Source organism: Ambystoma mexicanum, chromosome 9 (assembly GCF_040938575.1).
Source record: "Ambystoma mexicanum isolate Mex_15411 chromosome 9, UKY_AmexF1_1, whole genome shotgun sequence".
Taxonomy (NCBI): domain Eukaryota; kingdom Metazoa; phylum Chordata; class Amphibia; order Caudata; family Ambystomatidae; genus Ambystoma; species Ambystoma mexicanum.
The window spans coordinates 1,051,623,028-1,051,642,475 of record NC_090931.1 but is presented as its reverse complement, the minus strand read 5'-3'; the positions used below and the strand labels follow the sequence as shown (position 1 = coordinate 1,051,642,475).

The 19,448-nt window shown below is 47.6% G+C and overlaps 1 protein-coding gene across 1 annotated transcript in view; it reads left to right on the top strand.

Annotated features, from left to right (window-relative positions):
- The window catches only part of PSMD14 (proteasome 26S subunit, non-ATPase 14), a 1,137,097-nt gene that overhangs the window by 1,067,069 nt on the left and 50,580 nt on the right, over window positions 1-19,448 (top strand). Inside the window, exon 9 of the mRNA XM_069616337.1 lies at window positions 12,551-12,676. Coding sequence (XP_069472438.1) covers window positions 12,551-12,676 — 126 coding nt within the window. The remainder of the gene's footprint in view (window positions 1-12,550; window positions 12,677-19,448) is intronic.

The following is a 19,448-nucleotide window of genomic DNA, read 5'->3' as shown; positions in this document are numbered from 1 at the left end:
AGCTGGCATGGATTTTCAGGTTAGTGCCTTGTAATACACAAGACACATGCACCAATGGCTGCAGGCATATTTTCCCCCTCAATGTATGGACACATTTCAGCATCAGTATAATCTCTGCCAGGCAGCTGTCGAATACAATGCATTTCTGCTCCTTTATTAGCCATTCGTCCTGCATGATTGTGGTTTGTGAGTCAACTGTGGTGGACAAACCGCACAAACTGTAGTCAAGATCTTTGGCAGGTTCCTCGGTCAGTTGTGTTGAAGCATCAGTCTGTTAGTTCAGCTTGTTTTATTTGCACATGAATTGGAGAAACCATCAACGTCGATTTGTTTATTGGGTGGACCTTTTTTTGCGGGTGTAGATTGTGTCAAGTGGTCAGCGAGGAATTCCAAAGCATCTTCAGTATATTCATTTTCATCTTGTTGAGTTCTCACATTGTAGCAATGGTCCAAGAACACTTTGCTGGCTTTGTTGGTCACATTCAATTCAGTTTCCGGCCATTGGACATAAACATTTCGAGTCTGCTTATTGACAGGACCACGCTGCGCCTAAAATAGTAGTTGCTCCATGGTGAAATTTGTTTGGCAAGCAGCATCTTTGGTTTCATTTGTTGTCTGTGTCTTTATACTTCTTTTCCTTCTGGGACCCTAGAAGATGGGTTGTAAAAACATGTTCAATGTATAGCACACATACAGTAGATGGCAATTGAAATACAAAAACATGTTATGAAGAAAATACCCACCCAAAACACTTCTAGAAAACAAAATTGTTTTAGTTACCCTTGTTTTCGTGATTTTCTGTGAAACCGTGGTCTTCTCTGTAACAACTGCACCTGCAAGCTGATCCACCTCTGATCCATGTGCCTCCACTTCTAATTCCACACCTTGTGTACATTGCCTGAATAGAATATTAATTAAAAAAAGAAAACTGTGTATGTCATTAAGTCTTAATGTACATATCACCCCTATTGATGGCAAATGTACTTGATCAGAGATCACCGTGCAAAACATAATGATTGTAATGTTGCCCTCAAAGATTTTGCAATGTATTCTGCATTAGGGAGGAAGTGTAATGTTAGAACTGAAATCAGAAAAGTTTGAAACACTGCACGTTTATATGAATGTCACTGTCTAATCGTATCCTATGTAGGATTTACTGTCTTTCAATCAAGGGAACTGTAAGTACGAATACCTCATACTCTAGACCAGCTGCAAAGGACGATGTTATTGTAGTCGAAGTACCAGCATCCCCCTGTAACACAGTACCTGTTTTAGTACGGATGAAAATAGAGAAACAAAACTAAAACGATGGGATGCAGACAATGGTACATATAAAGAGAAACCCATAAATGACACCTAGTGTAAACCACCGACCGGATACATAAACGCTTTCATATTATTTGAAATTCCAATGATAATACATTCTCGTGATTGAAAAGAGCAATCAAATTACCTGATAGGCGCTTGAAGTTGTTGTTGGCTCTTGAAAATAAATGAATGCAGAATCTTGCTCCTTCATTTTCAGTGCATTGTCATCAAGTGGTAAAAGGGAAAATTAGATTTGCATTACATATGTGGGAGAATCCAACTGTCGAATATAAACTTCTGCAAGTCTGTAGGGCTCACCATTGATATACTGGACGTGTTGGTGGTTTCATCAATTGCGAGGATCTGTGCTTCCATCAGTATGCTTTCCTAAAAAAATGGACATGTCAAGCAAACGATTACGAAAACATAATGTTTCTTGTGAAGGGCACTATGGCATTGTTTTCCATGGTCATAATTACTTCATAGTGATATGTCATATAGTTAAAATGTAATACAATCTGGCACATATGCAAACTTTAGTAAGACACATTAACACTGAAAGCACCAATGCGTTCACGAGTTACCTGTTCAGCACCCCACCGCCCACAGCTAATTCATCATCCGGGACTCACCTGAGGCAGCGTGTGCATCAATAGAGTTGGAATTGCATTTGGAAGCAATTTACAAAACATTCTGGCTTGACGCTTTTTTGTGTATTTCGATCGGTCGTACATATCTTTAAAGTGCAGGCTGCAGGTCAGGAATCGATTGGCCCTCAAGTCTCTGAAGACATCCTGGGCTCTACTTTCAATCTCGTCCACCGCAAAACCACAATACCGAACCCACCTTCTTATGAAATCAATATCCTTCCGGAATGTATGCAGGATTGTGCCCCGACTTCTGACATGGCTTCTAGAATGGCAACCCAAAACCATACAAGCAGGCATTCTTGAAAAATCTATAAGATCTGTATAAACAAAGTACAAATAATTACAGAAAAATGGTACTGAATGCATGATATTGGTGGAATTATATCAGTTTTCTATGCATTTTGTTTTCGTCAAAGAAGCAAAACCTGTGTAGCGTAGTTGGATATTCACTGAGCTAACTATCTTACATTGATGTGACGCAAAGTTTAACGTTTTACTCCTCCGTTGAATGTACTTTCATGTATCAAAAGGAAACATGCATATAGACATGGTCCGAGAAAGATGCGATTCTATTACAATTGACACTGATGAAATTTGCTATAAATATCGAGATCAGAACACTTGAAACATTAAACAATGGTAAAGTAATTGAGATGAATGAACATTACACTACTGGGCACATTAGGTCGAAATAAATAGAAATTTTGAGATCAGAAAGAGATTAATGTAATCAAGTTTATAGGTGACCTGCCCTTGGCTTGACTGAAAATTAGATTCAGCAAGCAAGGGAGTTAGTAGCAGGAGAACAGGTAGCACGATCAAGAATGGACTTCCAATGCTCTGAGATGTTCTCTGGATAAATATCAAGGGGTTTATAAAGGATTAGAAAAGTGGGTGTGTATGTGAATGTGTGACATGTTTCTGGCGGGGTCTGCAAGAGGGGAGCCTGAAGAAAGGGTCTGGGATGGCCATGTGTACAATGGCCCCTGTGCGGAAGATACCTTTGAAGTGTACATGGTGTTTGGCACCTTGGCCATTCCCACCCTGCCAGCCCCCCTAGGAGGGCACGGCCAAAGGTGCGAACTGCCATTGATAGTGGAGGGGGGGGATGGGTGGGCATGAGGCATGCAGAAAAGGCCCGGAACACTGCTGAAGGGAGACACACTTATGTGGATTGCAGGGGCGCGATCTGCAACAGGAGAGCCTGGAGACACAGGGTCTGGGGAGGCCATGTGTACAATGGCCCCTGTGCGGAAGATACCTTTGTAGTGTACATGGTGTTTGGCACCTCGGCTGTTTATAATGGAGGGGGATGAATTGTTGCAGAGGAGGTGAGCGTAAAAGGGCACCAACCATTCTTTCACGTTCCTCATAGACAAGTGAGCATGTCCTTGATTCACTGAAAAATTGAAACTATTATTCATAAAAGCTCTTTTGTATTTTATTTTGATGTTGATGGCACAAACATACTACACATTGCACACTTCGGGTTGCAGCACAGCGTGGGAAAGTCCCCTGTACTGTCTGCTGTCTCTGGGGAATTTGGTGCGAATGGCTCCAAAGAGACAGGCGGGTAATACTCATCGAATGCTGTATCCAAGCCTCCCATGAAGAAACCACCATGTAAAGGAACGATAGGCCACCAGCCTGTACCACCTGTGGAAGAGAAACAGACATACTGGAATTAAATGAACCTGATAAGTGTACAAACCTTACTTGAAAATGCATCCTGTATTCTATGCCATAGTTGCCCATACAAATGTTACTTCATGGATCAATCAACTTGGGCTTTAAAGTGTAGACACATTACAAAAGTGAACCCCCACGCAATCCGTAACGTTTGGGGCACAGAGAAATATTGGTTCTTAGTTGAAATTGAAAGACCCATAAGATGATCATTATGATTTCCCCATAGCGTGAGAGATGTATTGAATTGCCAGACTGCAATTGTTTGGCATTGGTAGATCAGAGTTACAACAATATAGGAGACAAACAAGAAAAGTTAGTGGCCTCTGTGGTCAAAGTGATATCACATCTAGAGTACACTTACTCGTTACTTGGATTGCGAGGACGAACTGTTGCATGAAGTTCGTGCATACGCCCAATCATAATCCTCAACTCGGACCTTGTGAGGCAGGCTGCCCTGAAGTCATGCAGCTTGGTAACGCATAGCAAGGGTGCGTCTTCTTCCGATATGTAGGCCAGGCATCCAGAGTTTTCTCTGCAGCAGCAGTTCTACTTGGTTGGCATGACCTTGCATCGATTGCAGGTACACCAGGTGTAAAGGTCTTCCATGCGACTAGGCTCTAGCTCAGGATCCAGTGATTTGTCTTCCCAACTGTCCGATGCCCCATCGTTTCCGCATCTTTCTCTCGCAACTAATTCCGCCTCGGAATAATCCGGCTCCTACTGGTAGGGCTGTATTGTTGCCATTATACTACAAAATTAGAATCAATAGTAATGCTAGTACAAGTATCTGTTCGCACGACCTCCAAGCAACGAAGATAGCTGATCAGAGCAGAAACGAGTCACAGGCTATACAAAAAAAGCTGTGAAACGATTGAAAAAGCAACTCTGATGTTGTCTGATGAGAAGCAGTCTGTTAATACTTATTGGGGAAAGAGGTGTCCTGCCATTTCCATGGAGACACCTCATTAGCTGGCGCACAGAGAATGTTGAAACGAGACGTGCATTCGCGTTGTGAAATGGGCCGTACGCATCTAGTGATGTCAGCTTCAGGGGCGGGTGATATGATTTAGTGCCACAAGGGCAGTTGAACTTAGGTCGATGTGGCAATGGATAAGATTAGCGCAAGATGGCCACGCCCCGCTCGTTGATTTCGCATGTGTAAAAGTGAGGAAATCTAAGGTAAGGTACATAGAAAATGTCTTTACGATTTATAAGTTTGCTTAAAGCCACATGCCCTAACGCTCAGGACAATAACATTTTTGAGCGCATTATTCCTTGAAGTGGGGGAAAAGTGCAGCAACCAGGAAGGCACCAGGTGGGCGGGGCTTAGGCCCGGTGACCTAGATCCCCTTGCACCTGCTCCCCATCTGCAAAGGAAAAGAGGTTGGAGGGCTCCTTAAGTAGGGAAAAACCAGGAAGGCACCAGGTGGGTGGGGCTTAGGCCAGGTGACCTAGATCCCCTTGCACCTGCTCCCCATTTGCAAAGGAAAAGAGGCCGGAGGGCTCCTTAAGTAGGGAAAAAGCAGCAACCAGGAAGGCACCAGGTGGGCGGGGCTTAGGCATCCTTAAGTGGGGAAAAAGAGCGGCAACCAGGAAGGTTCTTAAGGCTGGCATTGGTGGTTTGGACTCTAAATTGGATTCCCTCTCCTCGGAGGTGGATATGCTGCAACAACGGCTGGACGAACACAGCGATCAGTTGGATGAAGTAGAGCATAGTGTTTGGGATTGAGGACAGCTCCATATCACTCACGGCCAGGGTGTCCACATAGGCCAGAGCTTAAGTCGATTTCCACATAGGAGGAGAACCTGGACGGTCGGGCCTGCAGGAATAACATTAGGCTGGTGGGGATCAGAGAACGACAGGGCCAGACAAGTCGCTCTGTAAGGATGTATTCGGTGAGACTGACCTTCCTTTGTTATCGAGAAAGCACACTGGATACCAGCGTTGCAGCCTGTATCGTGGGCTCCCCTGCGTCCCATCATGGCGCATCTCCTAAATTACTGGGACTCTGACATCATCTTGCGCTTGGCAAGGCAGAAAGGGGGTTACGTTCCAAGATTTCTCAGCCGCTGTGCAGGTGTCCAGGATGTCCTTTGGTGGGGATCAAGCGCAGGCTTTGGGACATTAATATACAATACTCTATGCTGTTCCCTGCAAAGCTTCAGATTTAGTCTGAAGGGAAGACTCCATTTTCATGTCTCCGGAGTCTGTCAGCTACTGGCAGGTGGATCCTCCACCTGCCATTCTTTCTACACCTCAACCCAGGGACGTTATGTTGGTCATTCTAACTATACTGCACACAATGGTAATTGAAATTACGCAAAGGATGCTACCCACACCGGGCACTGCTCTGTCTGGAAGTCCTCCAAGAACACTTCCCGGAAGTCCCTCTAGGCGCAAACACAAGTCGAAGGACTCTGCTCGGCCACCACAGACTCCACCTAAGGCTTTGACCCCAACAGGGGATCCTGCCATGCACACGGGCATGAAGACCGCAACAGAGACCGAGTGACTTAGTACTAGCGGACGGAGAGCCAGCAGATGTGGATGACCCGCACAGGGCTTCTCCACCGGGTGAGGTCGGCTCCACCCATTCGATGATGTCCAGGGCCTCCGAACCTTTTCAGCTGGTCCCGGAGTAGAGCAAAAGGAAGGGTTGCTTTACCAGCTGCGCAAGTCCATGCAAGTCCATGCGGAGGACCATCATGTCCGTTCCTTTGTTTGACAATATCTGGGATGAAGGCCTAGCACTGTTGAGAAATCCAAGCACCGCCCCACACAAGCGGGACTGGCTCGAGAAGGAATGCAGAGTTCCGGTCTCAGCCTCCAAGTGACTGAGATCCCAGCCTTCACCGGACTCTGTTCTCTCAGCCACAAAACGCTCTGTGAATCTGCCATTGTCATCAGGATTCCCCCGAACCAGGAGGGGGAAGAAACAAAGCTATGGGGAAGATGATTTTCTATATGGCCACCAGCACCATTAAAGCTGCTAATGCTCTAGCCATTTTGTCACACTACGACCGGGTGCTCTGGTATAAACTGTGCCTGATTCTTGACTTACTACCGGACTACAAGAAGGCAGAAGCTATTAAGTTGTTCCAGGAAGGGGGGGGTAGCCTCGGACCATGCCATCATAGTGGTGGTAGACATCACAGACACTGGATTTCGTCAGATCGGAAACTGAGCTTGTCTTCTTCAGCAGGAATGGTTGAAGGCCACCAACTTCAGGCCTGATGTTCAGTCTAGGGTGTTGGACATGCCATTTGCCAGAGAGACCTGTTTGGCAGGGTGGTCAACAAGTGTTTTCAACTCAAGACTGACACGGAGATGGCACGTTCACTGGGCACCCTGCAGCAACGTAGGTCGTAGTCCTTTCGTTCCCCAGGGGGGAAAATCTAGCAGATCCTCCGCCCCTTATCAGCAGCATTCCTGTTGCACAACAGAGGAAGTATATTGAGGCCGCTCGCAGACATACAGCAGTGGAGGACAGCACCGGCGCGCTCACAGATTGGGACCCTCACTACTAAGCAGGCCTAAACCGGCCTTGAACTTGGGCCTCCACTTTGCACCCCTGTAGGAAGCTGGCTGGCAAAGTTAGTCAGCGCGTGGAAGACCATCGCCACCACCAACAGATAGGGCTAGATGCTCTCGGACAGGGGCACACCTTGGTGTTTGTACGCAGGTCTCCTTGTATTCCCCCTGTAGCTCGACAAAAGCAGCACGTGGCACAGCTACTGCAGGAGGTCCAAGCCATGTAAATAAAAGGGGGCAATAGGACCCGTTTCCCAGCACCTCTGGGGGTGTACTCCAGATACTTTCTGGCCCGAAAGAAGACAGGAGGGTGGAGGCTGATACCGGACTTGCAACGCCTCAAGTACCTAAAGTCGCAGAAGTTCAGGATGGTCACATTGCAGCTTGTGCTTGACCAACTGAACAAAGACGACTTCCTGGCATGTCTGGACCTGGAGGACGCCTACTTCCACATTCCAGTCCATTGGAAGAGCTGCGCGTTCCTGCGGTATGGAGTCCAGGGGGTGGCACTATTAGTTCAAGGCACTCCCCTTCGGCTTGAAATCGGCCCCAAGGGTCTTTGCTGATTGTTTGGCTCTAGTGGTGGTGCATCTTTGTCTCAAGGGCATCCACGTCTACCCTTACCTGGACGATTGGCTGGATCACGCCTGCTCCCATGTCCTGATGAGCACTGTATGTCTGCTGACAGATCTGGGATTCTCCGCAATTATCTGAAGTCTAGGTGCCATCGCAGCTCTGTTCTTGGGTGGAACGATTTAATACAGTAACTTGCCTGGAGGCTCCCTCAGACGAGAGGGTGGTGGCCGTCCTACGGAAGGTGCAGCGCCTATCGTTGGTGCAGTCGGCTACAAGTAGTCTTGGCGCTGTTGGGCATGATGTCCTCCTGCATCAACCTAATCCTGCAGATGAGGCCTCTCCAGGAGTTTCGGGATGCAAGATGGCTGTAAATCTCGGGGTCCTGGCCGGATAAGATTCCCCTCAACGAGGAGTTCCGACAAGTGATACGATGGTGGAGCGTGTGCTCCCCGCTCACGCAAGGGCCCCATTACAAGTCCCTCCTTACCAGGAGACGGTCACCATGGCTGCTTCTCTGGAGGGTTTGGGAGCTCATACCAGACAGCTCCTCCAACGCATTCCACATCTTTGACATGTAATGTTCACAGCTGTGCACTTCGGAAACTTTTTCGGCAGAGGGCGTCCTGCGTCAATGCTGTCGGGTCCATGTCCCTCGATGGCCCCCGTCGAGGACAACGTCACAGGATGTTATAAATAGGATGCACGGCACCCGTAGCCTCAGTTTGCACCCAAAGACCTTAATCCTTGCTTAATCTGCATGCCCTCTTGCCCACTCAGTACTTTCTTAACCAATCCTTCCTTCTAGAAGACGTCCTATTGCTACTATGGGAACTTTGACCTCCTAAAATGCCCTCCCATCAACTGTCCTTTCTGATAACTCTGATTCCCTCCATATCCTTCCCGCTGACCCTGGACTTCCTTACTTCCTCCCTTACCTAATCTAACCCTACTATTGACCCCGCTCCATCTGTCCACCCCCTCATTCACATCAGCATGACTCTTCCTTCCTCACCTACCTCTTCAATTTCCAAAGGAAAGTTCGACACCCTAGTCCCTTCCCTGGCTCAGGTCTGATCCCTCTATCCTAGTCCTGTCTCCCCTGCATGCTTGCCTGTCAAACATAGACCTTTCATGATTTTAACTTGGACCTTCGTTCCCTATACGAAAACCACCACTCCCCTCTGACCACCTCTCCCTCCCCCACCACAAGCTCTGGATTACCTCTGAGATCTGCAAGCTATAGACTGACAGGCGTCCTCACCTGGGTCTTGCAGCCCTGCACTTATTACGGCATAGATACAAATGCCTTGCTTGCTATCACTTTGGCTCTGAACACTGCCCAGTACAATTATTTCACAAACCTAATTTCCTCTTCTCCCATTCACCTCTTCACTCTCCCACCAAAATATACTTTCCCCCCACCCTCAAACTTGATCTTTTTCCCTTTTAAGCTAGTGCCCTCTCCTTCTCTGGTTATTTCTCAAAGATTTGTTAACCCTTCCCACCCTCCTCTCACCCCCACCGGACGCCTCTTTGCTTCCCCCTCTTCACAGCACTGTTTACAGCCATTCGTCCTTCTTACAGAGTTGGCTTCCATCCTTCGGACAGTAGAGCCCTGTTCACGCCAGTGGACCTCTTCACTATAAAAAAGTGCTCACACTAGTAACGTGGTCATTGCTCGTCCCACTTTAGCCTCTACCTCGCCAATGGATTATTTCCTGTCTGCTATAAAGGAGCCATGTTTATAAATAACCTTATGAAGCCATGTGTGAACACATACCTCCCTCACACTACCAGCTTTTTTCACGCTCTCCCCGCTCCTTCACAATCCTGAAACATGTGGTTTTAACAGGTTCACTAGTTGCCCTGAGATTTAACATCTCTGCAACCCTCAATATGAGTTCTATAGAAGTCAATCCACAATTTGCACTGAGTTAACATCTCCAAATTTCTGATGTCACAGATGGCCTCAAAATCCCATGGATTTGCTTGTATGGTTCAAATGCTTTGTCAGAATTTGCAACTTGGCTTATGGGATACTTCAGGAGGGCCAGACTTGGGAGAATCCCTGGGCTATTCCTCAACCTCCTGTAGGCTTCCTCCATCCTAGCCTTCCCTACTTTCCAACCGGTTGTAATTTAGGACTTTGTAAGTTAACCCCTGCTATCTATCCTTATCCTGCTCTGCTAATGAAGGCCTAATGCTTCTTCTATATCACTCCCTCCAGGGCTTTTTGAAGTCAATTCCTACTCAGTTGGTGTCGAACAGAATGATTTTGTATCCTCTCTCTCACACTCATTTTCCTTTCCTTACTCGTGCCCCTTTTCTTGTCCCCTTCCTATTCTTTCTCCCTCTCCTGTTCCCCGTCTGCATCCATTTCTCGTCCTTGCCCTTTCCCTATATCCTACTACTCCCTTCTTCTCTGTCCCTCCTGCGAGACTCTCCTCCGTCCCTCCTATTGCCTATTATTGCCTCCTGTTTCTCCCGCTGTTCTTTCCTACTCTCCTCCCACCTCTCTAGTCTATTCCTCTATTGCTATGCTTTCCCCCGGGCTGGGTTACATTGGCAAAAAAGTTTGAAAAGCTCACTTGGCCTTGCCCCCTTTTTTGCTAGCTGGTGTTTGTGGGGCTTCCAATGCCTGGTCTTGATGGCGTCCACATCATGCGTCTCCTTCCTGAAGCCCAGTGGAGCTTGTGTCATGCTGGTAACTAAAGTGACTGAAGAGTGAAACTCTCATTCAGCATCCTGTTTTCTCTTGCTGTGCTTTCCGTCATGGAAAGACTAGATACTGGAACCTGTGGACCTACAAGTAGAGTAAAATAACTTTGTCCAGACAAGAGCTGGAAGGAATGGTGCCACAGATATGGATACCAAAAGCCTGCCAGACATGTACAACCTCCCTCCCCTTTCCCTCTAGCTCCCTCAACCCCCCCACCGCCCTCTGGGGAAGTACTGCCTCTGCATGTGCCCTGGTAGGCAGCCTAACTGAGGCTGGGAGGGATCATTATCCCAGGACAGGTTCATGCTCTCCTCCGTCCTCGCGGTCTGACTTCCCTGCTGCATTTAAGACTTTCGGCCACTCTTCTATACTGCTATGCCTCTCTAATGTCAGAATCCAAGAGACTGCCCTTTCTTGGGTTACCTCCCCCCTCCGATTGTTCTTTTGCCATATCCTGGAACACTGCAAACCGGCAAAGGGGGACCCTAAACTTTGATAAGGACCCACTCTACTTTACCCTCTACTTCACCCTCTCGCAGCAAACTCGTCTCCACTCTTGGGTTCTCCAATCACATTTTTGCTGATGAAACCCATATCTTCCTTTCCTGTGCCAGTGTCTCCCCAACTGCAGGAAGATCTGCCCATCCTCACTTTCTGTTTCACAAAATCTCTTCTCCACCCTAGTTCTCTCTTTCACTACTTCTGCAGGCTCCTCCAGGGGCCTTCCTTTGACCCCTTGACAAAATTATCAATTTCACCATCCATACTCTTCACAATTTCTCCTGTTCCTCTTTTACCTCCCGACACCGGCTGACTCGCAATGCAAAGCCAATTTCTCTTAAGGTTCCTACTACCGGTATTTAAATCTACTCATGCAATTGCCTTTCAATCTGCTGCCTTTGATATTTTCTTACCATGCTTTTTCACTGTGCCAAATCACCACTGCAATAGTTTCAGAGCACCTTGCCTTGTCCGTAGAGTGCAGTATTATGCCACATCCAGGGTATCAAGACCTCAGTCCTCCGGAGAAGAACAAACAGAAAGGGGACAGTAAGTGAATGAGAAAGCATCAAATAGATATTACAGGCAAGGGGAAGGATGATGCAGCAGGGCAAGAAAGTTTTGTTGTATAATAGGTGTATGCTACCCCCTGCAGGTAGGCTAGAGTTGTGGAAACAGGAATGAGGATATCTTATTATGTATGAAGATGGATTTTATTTTCTGATACACTCCTCCTTGCACTATATCAAATTCACCCTGAAGATCTGACAGAATGATTGTGGAGTGTGGCACTGTGGGGGCAGCATCGCATTTTTCAGTATCCTTATCACTGCGATAGTTTTGGTGCTGAGCACAATGCAGCCCGGGGGTGGGCACACCCATCCTGCCCGGTTTTCGTCATGTTGTAGAAGACTCAATGAGGCATGGAACATGCACTTTCACTGCTGTGGCATCACACCAGGGAATTATAATTTTCCTTTTCCAACAGCCTAACATCCTGAAGGTACAAAGAGCTTTTGGTCTCTCAGCTTTGTGTAATGGCGCTGTGGAAGCCTTTCACAGCAAATTAATTACAAGGGACGAGTCCTCGACAGTGATTTTCGTTTCTTTTTAGCCTTGTACCTCCCAATTGAGATTAATTCTTTGTCTTCATCTAAATTCAATACAGATGTGGTGTTAAGATGCATATTCTGAAACTGATATTTAATTTGGAGAGGCAGTTGCACTAAGGGCACATTCATGAGATCAACTTGAGGGAGAAAAAACAGGCCCAAATGAGTGATGGCGCTCCCGAGTTCGTATCTTCTGCACAATTCTCCAAGATCATGACTTTGTCGTGTTTCCAAGTTTGGTGTAATCATTTTGAAAATGCATAGTGTGCCAGTAGCATGACACTCTAGTCTGGGGTAATCAACACACATGGTCCAATCTTTATTTCTTCGATGTATTCTTTGATGAGCCAATTAATATGGCTTCAATTGACAGATGAGCATGACTGTTTGTTGAAGTAACTCCTGGGGATGAAACGTTGTTTAAACTAACAATGTATAACGTGTACATACCTTAATATTACAGATGTTGCTAAATTTACATAAAAAAAGCTGGATGGAAGGTTTGACTCTTCAAGACTACAATGAACACTGCAAACTCAACGAGAGTGTAGTCAAGGAAATGCTGGAGTTAGCAAAGAATTATAACAAGGTACTCAATATGTTTTGAATAAGAAACCCAATTGCAATGTTTTGAAGATGTGTGATGTACTCTGCTCTCTTGAGGGCTAATCCATAAACCCTTCACTTTTAATACTTTTACAACCCGTAAACTGGAGCAAGAACATCTAGGTGTGCAAGGTCTAAAGGTCATTCCACATTGGCTGCTAGTATTTTTAAAGATATTTTGGATAGAGATGTTGACTTTCTTGGAGAATGGTGAGGTAGGTAAATTGGTACAAATTTCACAAGTTGTATTTATTAGTCTGCGGTGTATGTAATTGTTTCTGGTGCCTGAATGTCTGTTGATAGCTTTTATTTGATTAACTAAAAGAAATATGCTTGAATGGTACATTGCACTGCCATTCTAAGCCATTTAAACTTCTTCGTATGGTAGTACACTGTCACAAGGAAGAACGGGTATTCCTTGGATTTGAAAGCTAGAGTAGGCATGTTTTCGACTTCGAGAGCTAATGCATTGTCAGCCATGCATATTAATTTTAGATGGTCCAATAAAAGGTATCAAAGTGGATTTTTTAATTCTAAACCTGGACTAAGAGCTCGTCATCCTTTCTTTTAAATTTAATTTGCTACCATTTTTTCTGTACAGCATATACGTTAATGGAGGTTGCTGAGGTGTGTGATGAAGTTTGATTGGTGAAGTGAGGATGAAGAGTTATTGTAAATGTTATTTCTGATGTTTGTTAATCTGCTTAGAATCACATGCTCTGCGTAGGTCCGACATCCAGTGGTCACTGCGGAGTATTGCATTTTGTTTTTCGTAGTCGAAAAGGGGACATCGACAAGGCGTGTCTGTAACACTATCCCTATAGTGACGTGCGTTGTACCCACAATCCCTCACGCGTCGAGGTCCCTCAGATTGTTTTTTTGTTTTTTTCCACCCAGCTACTGGTCGCCTTTATGCGGAGCTCCTCGCGAGACATTGCCAAATAGTTTCTTCGACCTTTGGTCGTTTGTTATTAATATCAATAACGTACATCCCTCCCTCGATGCAGAGCTGTTTCTCCGCCGAGCAAGATCTTCGACGGAAGGACGAGCGGAGAGGATCCTTCGGCGCTGCCGAACACGTGGCCTGGCCTCGCCGGCCATACACAGTAGGGAGAGAGGGGTTGTGTGGTCTTTCTTTCTCTTTAAGAATGCCTTTCTCTTTCCCCTCCCTCTCTTTCGAGGTCGTAGTCACACTTCTTGCCCTCAGCTATGGAGAGGACGCCATTTAGGTTTTGCCCGCTTTGCAAGGGTAAGTATACCTGGAAGGATAAGCACAAACGGTGCAACCGTTGCTTACCCCTCGATCACCAGGAGGACGGCTGTGCGGCCTGTAAATTACTAAAGCCCAAAACTCTAAAAGACCTCAGGGTCAAAAGGTGGGCGGCCTACGCCATGTCTAGGCCTGATTCCTCGCCCGCTGCCGCCGAATGTGACGAGGACAGTGACTACACGGCCCCCGTAACGGAGGTTGTAGACCTCTCGAAGGAGCGTTCACGCTCCTCGTCCGGCCCCGGCCCCGACAAGCCCGGCTCACGCCCAGTTTATAGGGATGAACACCCCGGCGACAAGGACGCACACGGAAAACACCAAAGCACATACCCCCCGGCACGCATTCGTCAAAGACGAAGGCAGCCATAGCACCAACAGGGGCGCCGGGCCCACCGGCGTCTTCCGCCGACCGTAAGGGTCGTCAGCCCTCCCCGCCTCCGCGACAGGTGACTGGGCATTCTAAAAATAAGGGCGCTAACACCAAAACCTCCGGCGACGCGCTGCGTAAGAGCGCTCACGTTGCCAGCAGGGACTCGACGAGCAGGGACTTGACGAGTAAGGACTCGACGAGCAAAGACTCGACGTTACATAGCGCGACGGCGACCGATCCCTCGGAAGAGAGAATGATCGCCGAAAGCCTCGCGCGCATAGCATCTAAGGACGGCCAGAGACGTACGGCGAGTGGGACGCCGAAAACCGCGCACAAGGCCAAAGATACGCCGAAAGCGCCGGAAAACAGATCAGGCCAGTTCTCGACGCCGACGGAAGGCCCTAGCCAGCGAGAAGGCTACTCGGAAGGCGAAGGCTCACTTTCTTCGACGTTATGGGACAGAACCAGACACAACTACAGGAGGAAGAAACTCCTTTTTCATTCCCAGTCCGTCCTGGCCGACCTCAGTGGACCTTTGAAAGGTTCCAGACCTGTATGGATAAACTAGACAGGTTCATGTCCATCCCAGAAGACAGGCCACCCAAGAGACCAAGGGAGGCACCCCTGGAGAGTCCAAGGTCTAAATACCAGATGTTTTATAGCCCCATACAGAAGGACATATACTCTTACAATCTCACTGAGAAAGACACCTTCTTCCAGGAGGAAGATGAGTTCACCTATGTTGAAGACCAACAAGAAGAGGAAGGTTTTCATGAGGACACTAACCTAGGTGAGGAGGGATTCCAGGAGGACACAGGCGAGGGTGACCCAAATCCCTGGCAGTCACCAGCTAGGTCTACAGAGACAGGCAGTAGCAGTATAGTCATCAGGTCTACTGAAACTACACCAGTCAGGAACCCTTCGCCTGTTGATGATCAACCCACCTTCAATGCACTGCTGAAGAAGGCAGCAGCACATTTTGAAATTGAAACTGGGAGGTCACCCCAGACAGCGATTTTGTGGAGAGGATTATCAAGGAAAACCCCCCCCACTAGCCAAATTATCCCCATCCTCACCTCAGTTAAGAGACGTATTACCCCTTCCCTTTCCACTCCTGCACTGGTGAGAGGGGTCAATCCGAGGATTGAGAAACTGTTCTCTCCCTCTCAATCAGACCCATTATATATTAAGGGTCACTCAATCCCGGACTCCCTGGTCGTCACCAACACCAGGAAAAGGGCCGAAGTCCCACTATCTACCAGCGAGGCACCCCAGATAAAGAGGGGAAGAAGCTTTATGCCCTAGCCAAGAGAATCACCACCTCTGCAGCATTCTCTACCAGAATTGCCAATAATAACACACTATTGGCAAGCTACGCTGATGCTCGATGGGGAAAGCTTAAACAGGACATTGAAGAAGCTCCGAACCCCTAAGAACTCGTTTGCTGGCTACAGTTAACGAGGGCTCTCTGGTCAACCAAAGCATCGTCAAGAATACCCTTGATGCAGCAGAGACGGCTGGCAGAAACACAAGCGTCCCTTATTAATAAGCCCATAGAGGAGTCCAACCTCTTTGGGAAAGCAATGGATGACGCACTGGAGAACGCGAATAAAGAATTTGACACAATAAAGACCTTAGACCAAATTTCTAAACCCCCTAACAGGCGGGGATTTGGTAATAAGCGCTTTTTTCGTGGCCAACGCCAGTAACAAAACCAACAGTATTCTGCCAGCAACTACCAAGGAAATAGTGGCCAGTACAATCAGAGGGGTCAACGCCGTGGCAAAGGGAGAGGCTGGGGTTCCACCCCCAGATGCTCCCAAGCCACCAACATCACCAAGTGACGCGAAGATTCGCGTCCCCGCCCATGCAACGCCGGTCGGGGGCCGGATAACATCCTGTCTTCCAGCATGGGAGGGAATAACATCAGACCGCTGGGTACTTTCCACCGTAGCCCGCGGCTACTGTGTAGAGTTCAACAGTTCCCCAACATACAGACCCCCGAGGGGACGCCGCATGACACCAGAACACCTCGCCATCCTTCTCCAAGAAGTGGACCAACTGCTGGAAAAAGGAGCCATAGAGGTTGTGCCTCTATCTCAGGTAACGGAAGGTATTTATTCAGTGTACTTCCTTGTACCCAAAAAGGATCTAACCATGCGCCCTGTATTAGATCTGCGCCCAGCGAACAAGTTTGTCAAACCCCAAAAGTTTCGTATGGTGACCTTATAGGAAGTGATCCCACTGCTATCACAGGGAGATTACATGACAACACTGGACATGAAAGATGCATACTTTCATATTTTAATGTTGCCAGCGCACAGAAAATACCTCAGGTTCATGATGGAGGGCAAACACTACCAGTTCAGAGTGCTACCCTTCGGCATAGCATCTGCACCAAGGGTATTCACGAAAGTACTGGCAGTGGCAGCGGCCCATCTGCGCAGGTTATCCATCCCAGTATACCTTTACCTCGACGACTGGCTCATAACAGGGGATTCTTACGAGACATGCTTCTCAAACACCCAAAAGACTGTAGACCTTTTGTTCCAACTGGGCTTCTCCATCAACGAGAAGAAGTCCAGCTTAGACCCCAGCCAAGTCGAACAATTCCTAGGGGCTCTAATTCGAACAAAGGACGGCCTCGTCTTCCCCTCCAACGGGAGGGTCCAAAACATGCTGTTTCAGATCCCCCAATATGTGGCAGGTCGAGAGGTGACGTGCGCAAAGCGATGCGCTTGCTAGGAATGATGGCGTTGTGTATTTATTTGGTACCTCACTGCGCATGCGCCCAATGCAAGAGTGGCTCAACAGCCAGTGGTGTCAGGCCAGTGGACAATGGGACGATCTAGCGGTGGTCTTGCAGGCCTTGGTTCTCTCGCTACGGTGGTGAACAAAGGAAAAACTTATAATAGGGAAACCCTTTGCCACACCCGCAGTGGAGGCCACTCTAACCACGGACGCATCCCTCACAGGATGGGAGGGCTCACCTATCCCATCAGACTGCTCACGGAGTGTGGACTCCGAGCGTAGCATCCAAGCACATAAACCTACTGGAGCTACTGGCGGTGTTCAAAGCACTAAAAGCCTTCCAAGAACACCTACAAGGGAAGACAGTGATGGTCCTTACAGACGGCACCACAGTCATGTACTACATCAACAAGCAGGGGGGCACACACTCTCCAGGACTGTCCAAGCTGTCCCAGAATATATGGAAGTGGGCTCTCAGACACATGTTCCTACTGTCACAACACGTACCAGGGGAACTCAATCTGCTAGCGGACGAACTCAGCAGAGACTTCCCCCTGCCCGAAGAGTACGAATGGCGATTGCACGAAGACATCTTCTTAGACGTCTTCACGCAATGGGGATTCCCCGAAATAGACCTGTTCGCAACTCTGGAGAACTCACAATGCCAAAGTTACGCCTCCAGGTACCCCCAGAACCAGTCCAAGGGGAACGGTCTGTCGATTCAATGGTCAGGGAAATTTGTTTACGCTTTTCCCCCCGACTCCCCTTCTCAACAGAGTTGTGCACAAGATGCACCAGGAACAAGTCACCATGATACTAGTGGCCCCGTTGTGGGCCCGGCAGCCATGGTTCGCTCACTTGATGGAGATGTCTCGATCTCCCCCAGTGAAACTTCCCTGCCCACACAACATGCTGTCACAGGACAAGGGCAGGACACTGCATCCATGCCCTCAGAACATCAACTTAGCAGCCTGGCTCCTGAGATCATAGAATTTGGACATCTACAACTCCCGCAGAGATGTATGGACATCCTCAGGGAAGCCAGAAAACCTAATACTCGCCACTGCTATTCTAGCAAGTGGAGAAGATTTGTCATCTGGTGTAGAGGAAAGAGCATCAACCCGGTTGACTGCTCTCCCACACAAATTGTTCTGTACCTGACCCATTTATTGGATTCAGGTCTAGGGTTCAATTCCATTAAAGTCCACCTGGCGGCACTTTCTGCATACACCACTTCCCAACTTAAAGTGTTGTGGTGGAAGATCCCAGTTATCAAGGCCTTCATGGAAGGGTAAAGAGAATACACCCTCCGAAAGCTAACCCAGCTCCCGAATGGGACTTAAATGTGGTACTTACCAAACTCATGGGCTCGACATTTGAACCCATGCACAAAGCAACTCTTAAGGACCTCACTCTTAAGACTGCTTTTCTAATAGCTATCACCTCCATTAGGAGAGTAAGTGAACTACAGGCTCTTTCTGTTCTAGACCCCTTCGTAACAGTTCACAAGGATAAGGTGGTTCTACGCACACACCCAAGGTTTGCACCGAAATTCATCTCGAAATTCCACGTAAACCAGTCAATAGAACTACCAACGTTCTTTTAAAACCCTTCCAACTTGGGAGAAAAAAGTCTGCATACACTGGATGTACGCAGAGCTGTCATGTTCTACATGGAAAGAACCAGGCCACTGAGAAAGACTAATCAGTTCTTTGTCTCGGTGGCAGCAGGAAGAGAAGGAGATGCAGTCTCAAAGTCCACTATATCTAGATGGATTGTTCAATGCATCACTCTCTGTTACACTCTTGCTAAGAGAGAACTACCCTTCAAGCCAAGAGCATATTCTACTCGAGGCACTGGGGCATCCATAGCATTCATTGCAAATGTTCCCCTTGAGTCCATCTGCAAAGCGGCTACCTGGAGTTCTGTGCACACCTTTAAAAAACACTACTGTCTAGATGCACACTCTAGATCTGACTCCCAGGTGGGACAGGCAGTATTAAGACATCTTTTCTCTACTGTTACTTCTCATAACCCACCGCCAACTCCGGGTACTGCTCGCTAGTCTATGCACAGCATGTGATTCTAAGCAGATTAACAAACATCAGAAGACAATGCATTACTTACCGTAAAAGCATTTCTGATGGTTGTAGTTGTATCTGCTTAGATTCACATGCGCCCACCCTTCCTCCCCGCTCGTATGGAAGGAACATAGACATCTTTCTACATCTCTCTCTCTTTTCTGTACTCACTCACGTATAGAAGGCTCCCTCAGGGCAGAAAAAATACAAACAGAGGGACCTCGACGCGTGAGGGATTGTGGGTACAACGCACGTCACTATAGGGATAGTGTTACAGACACGCC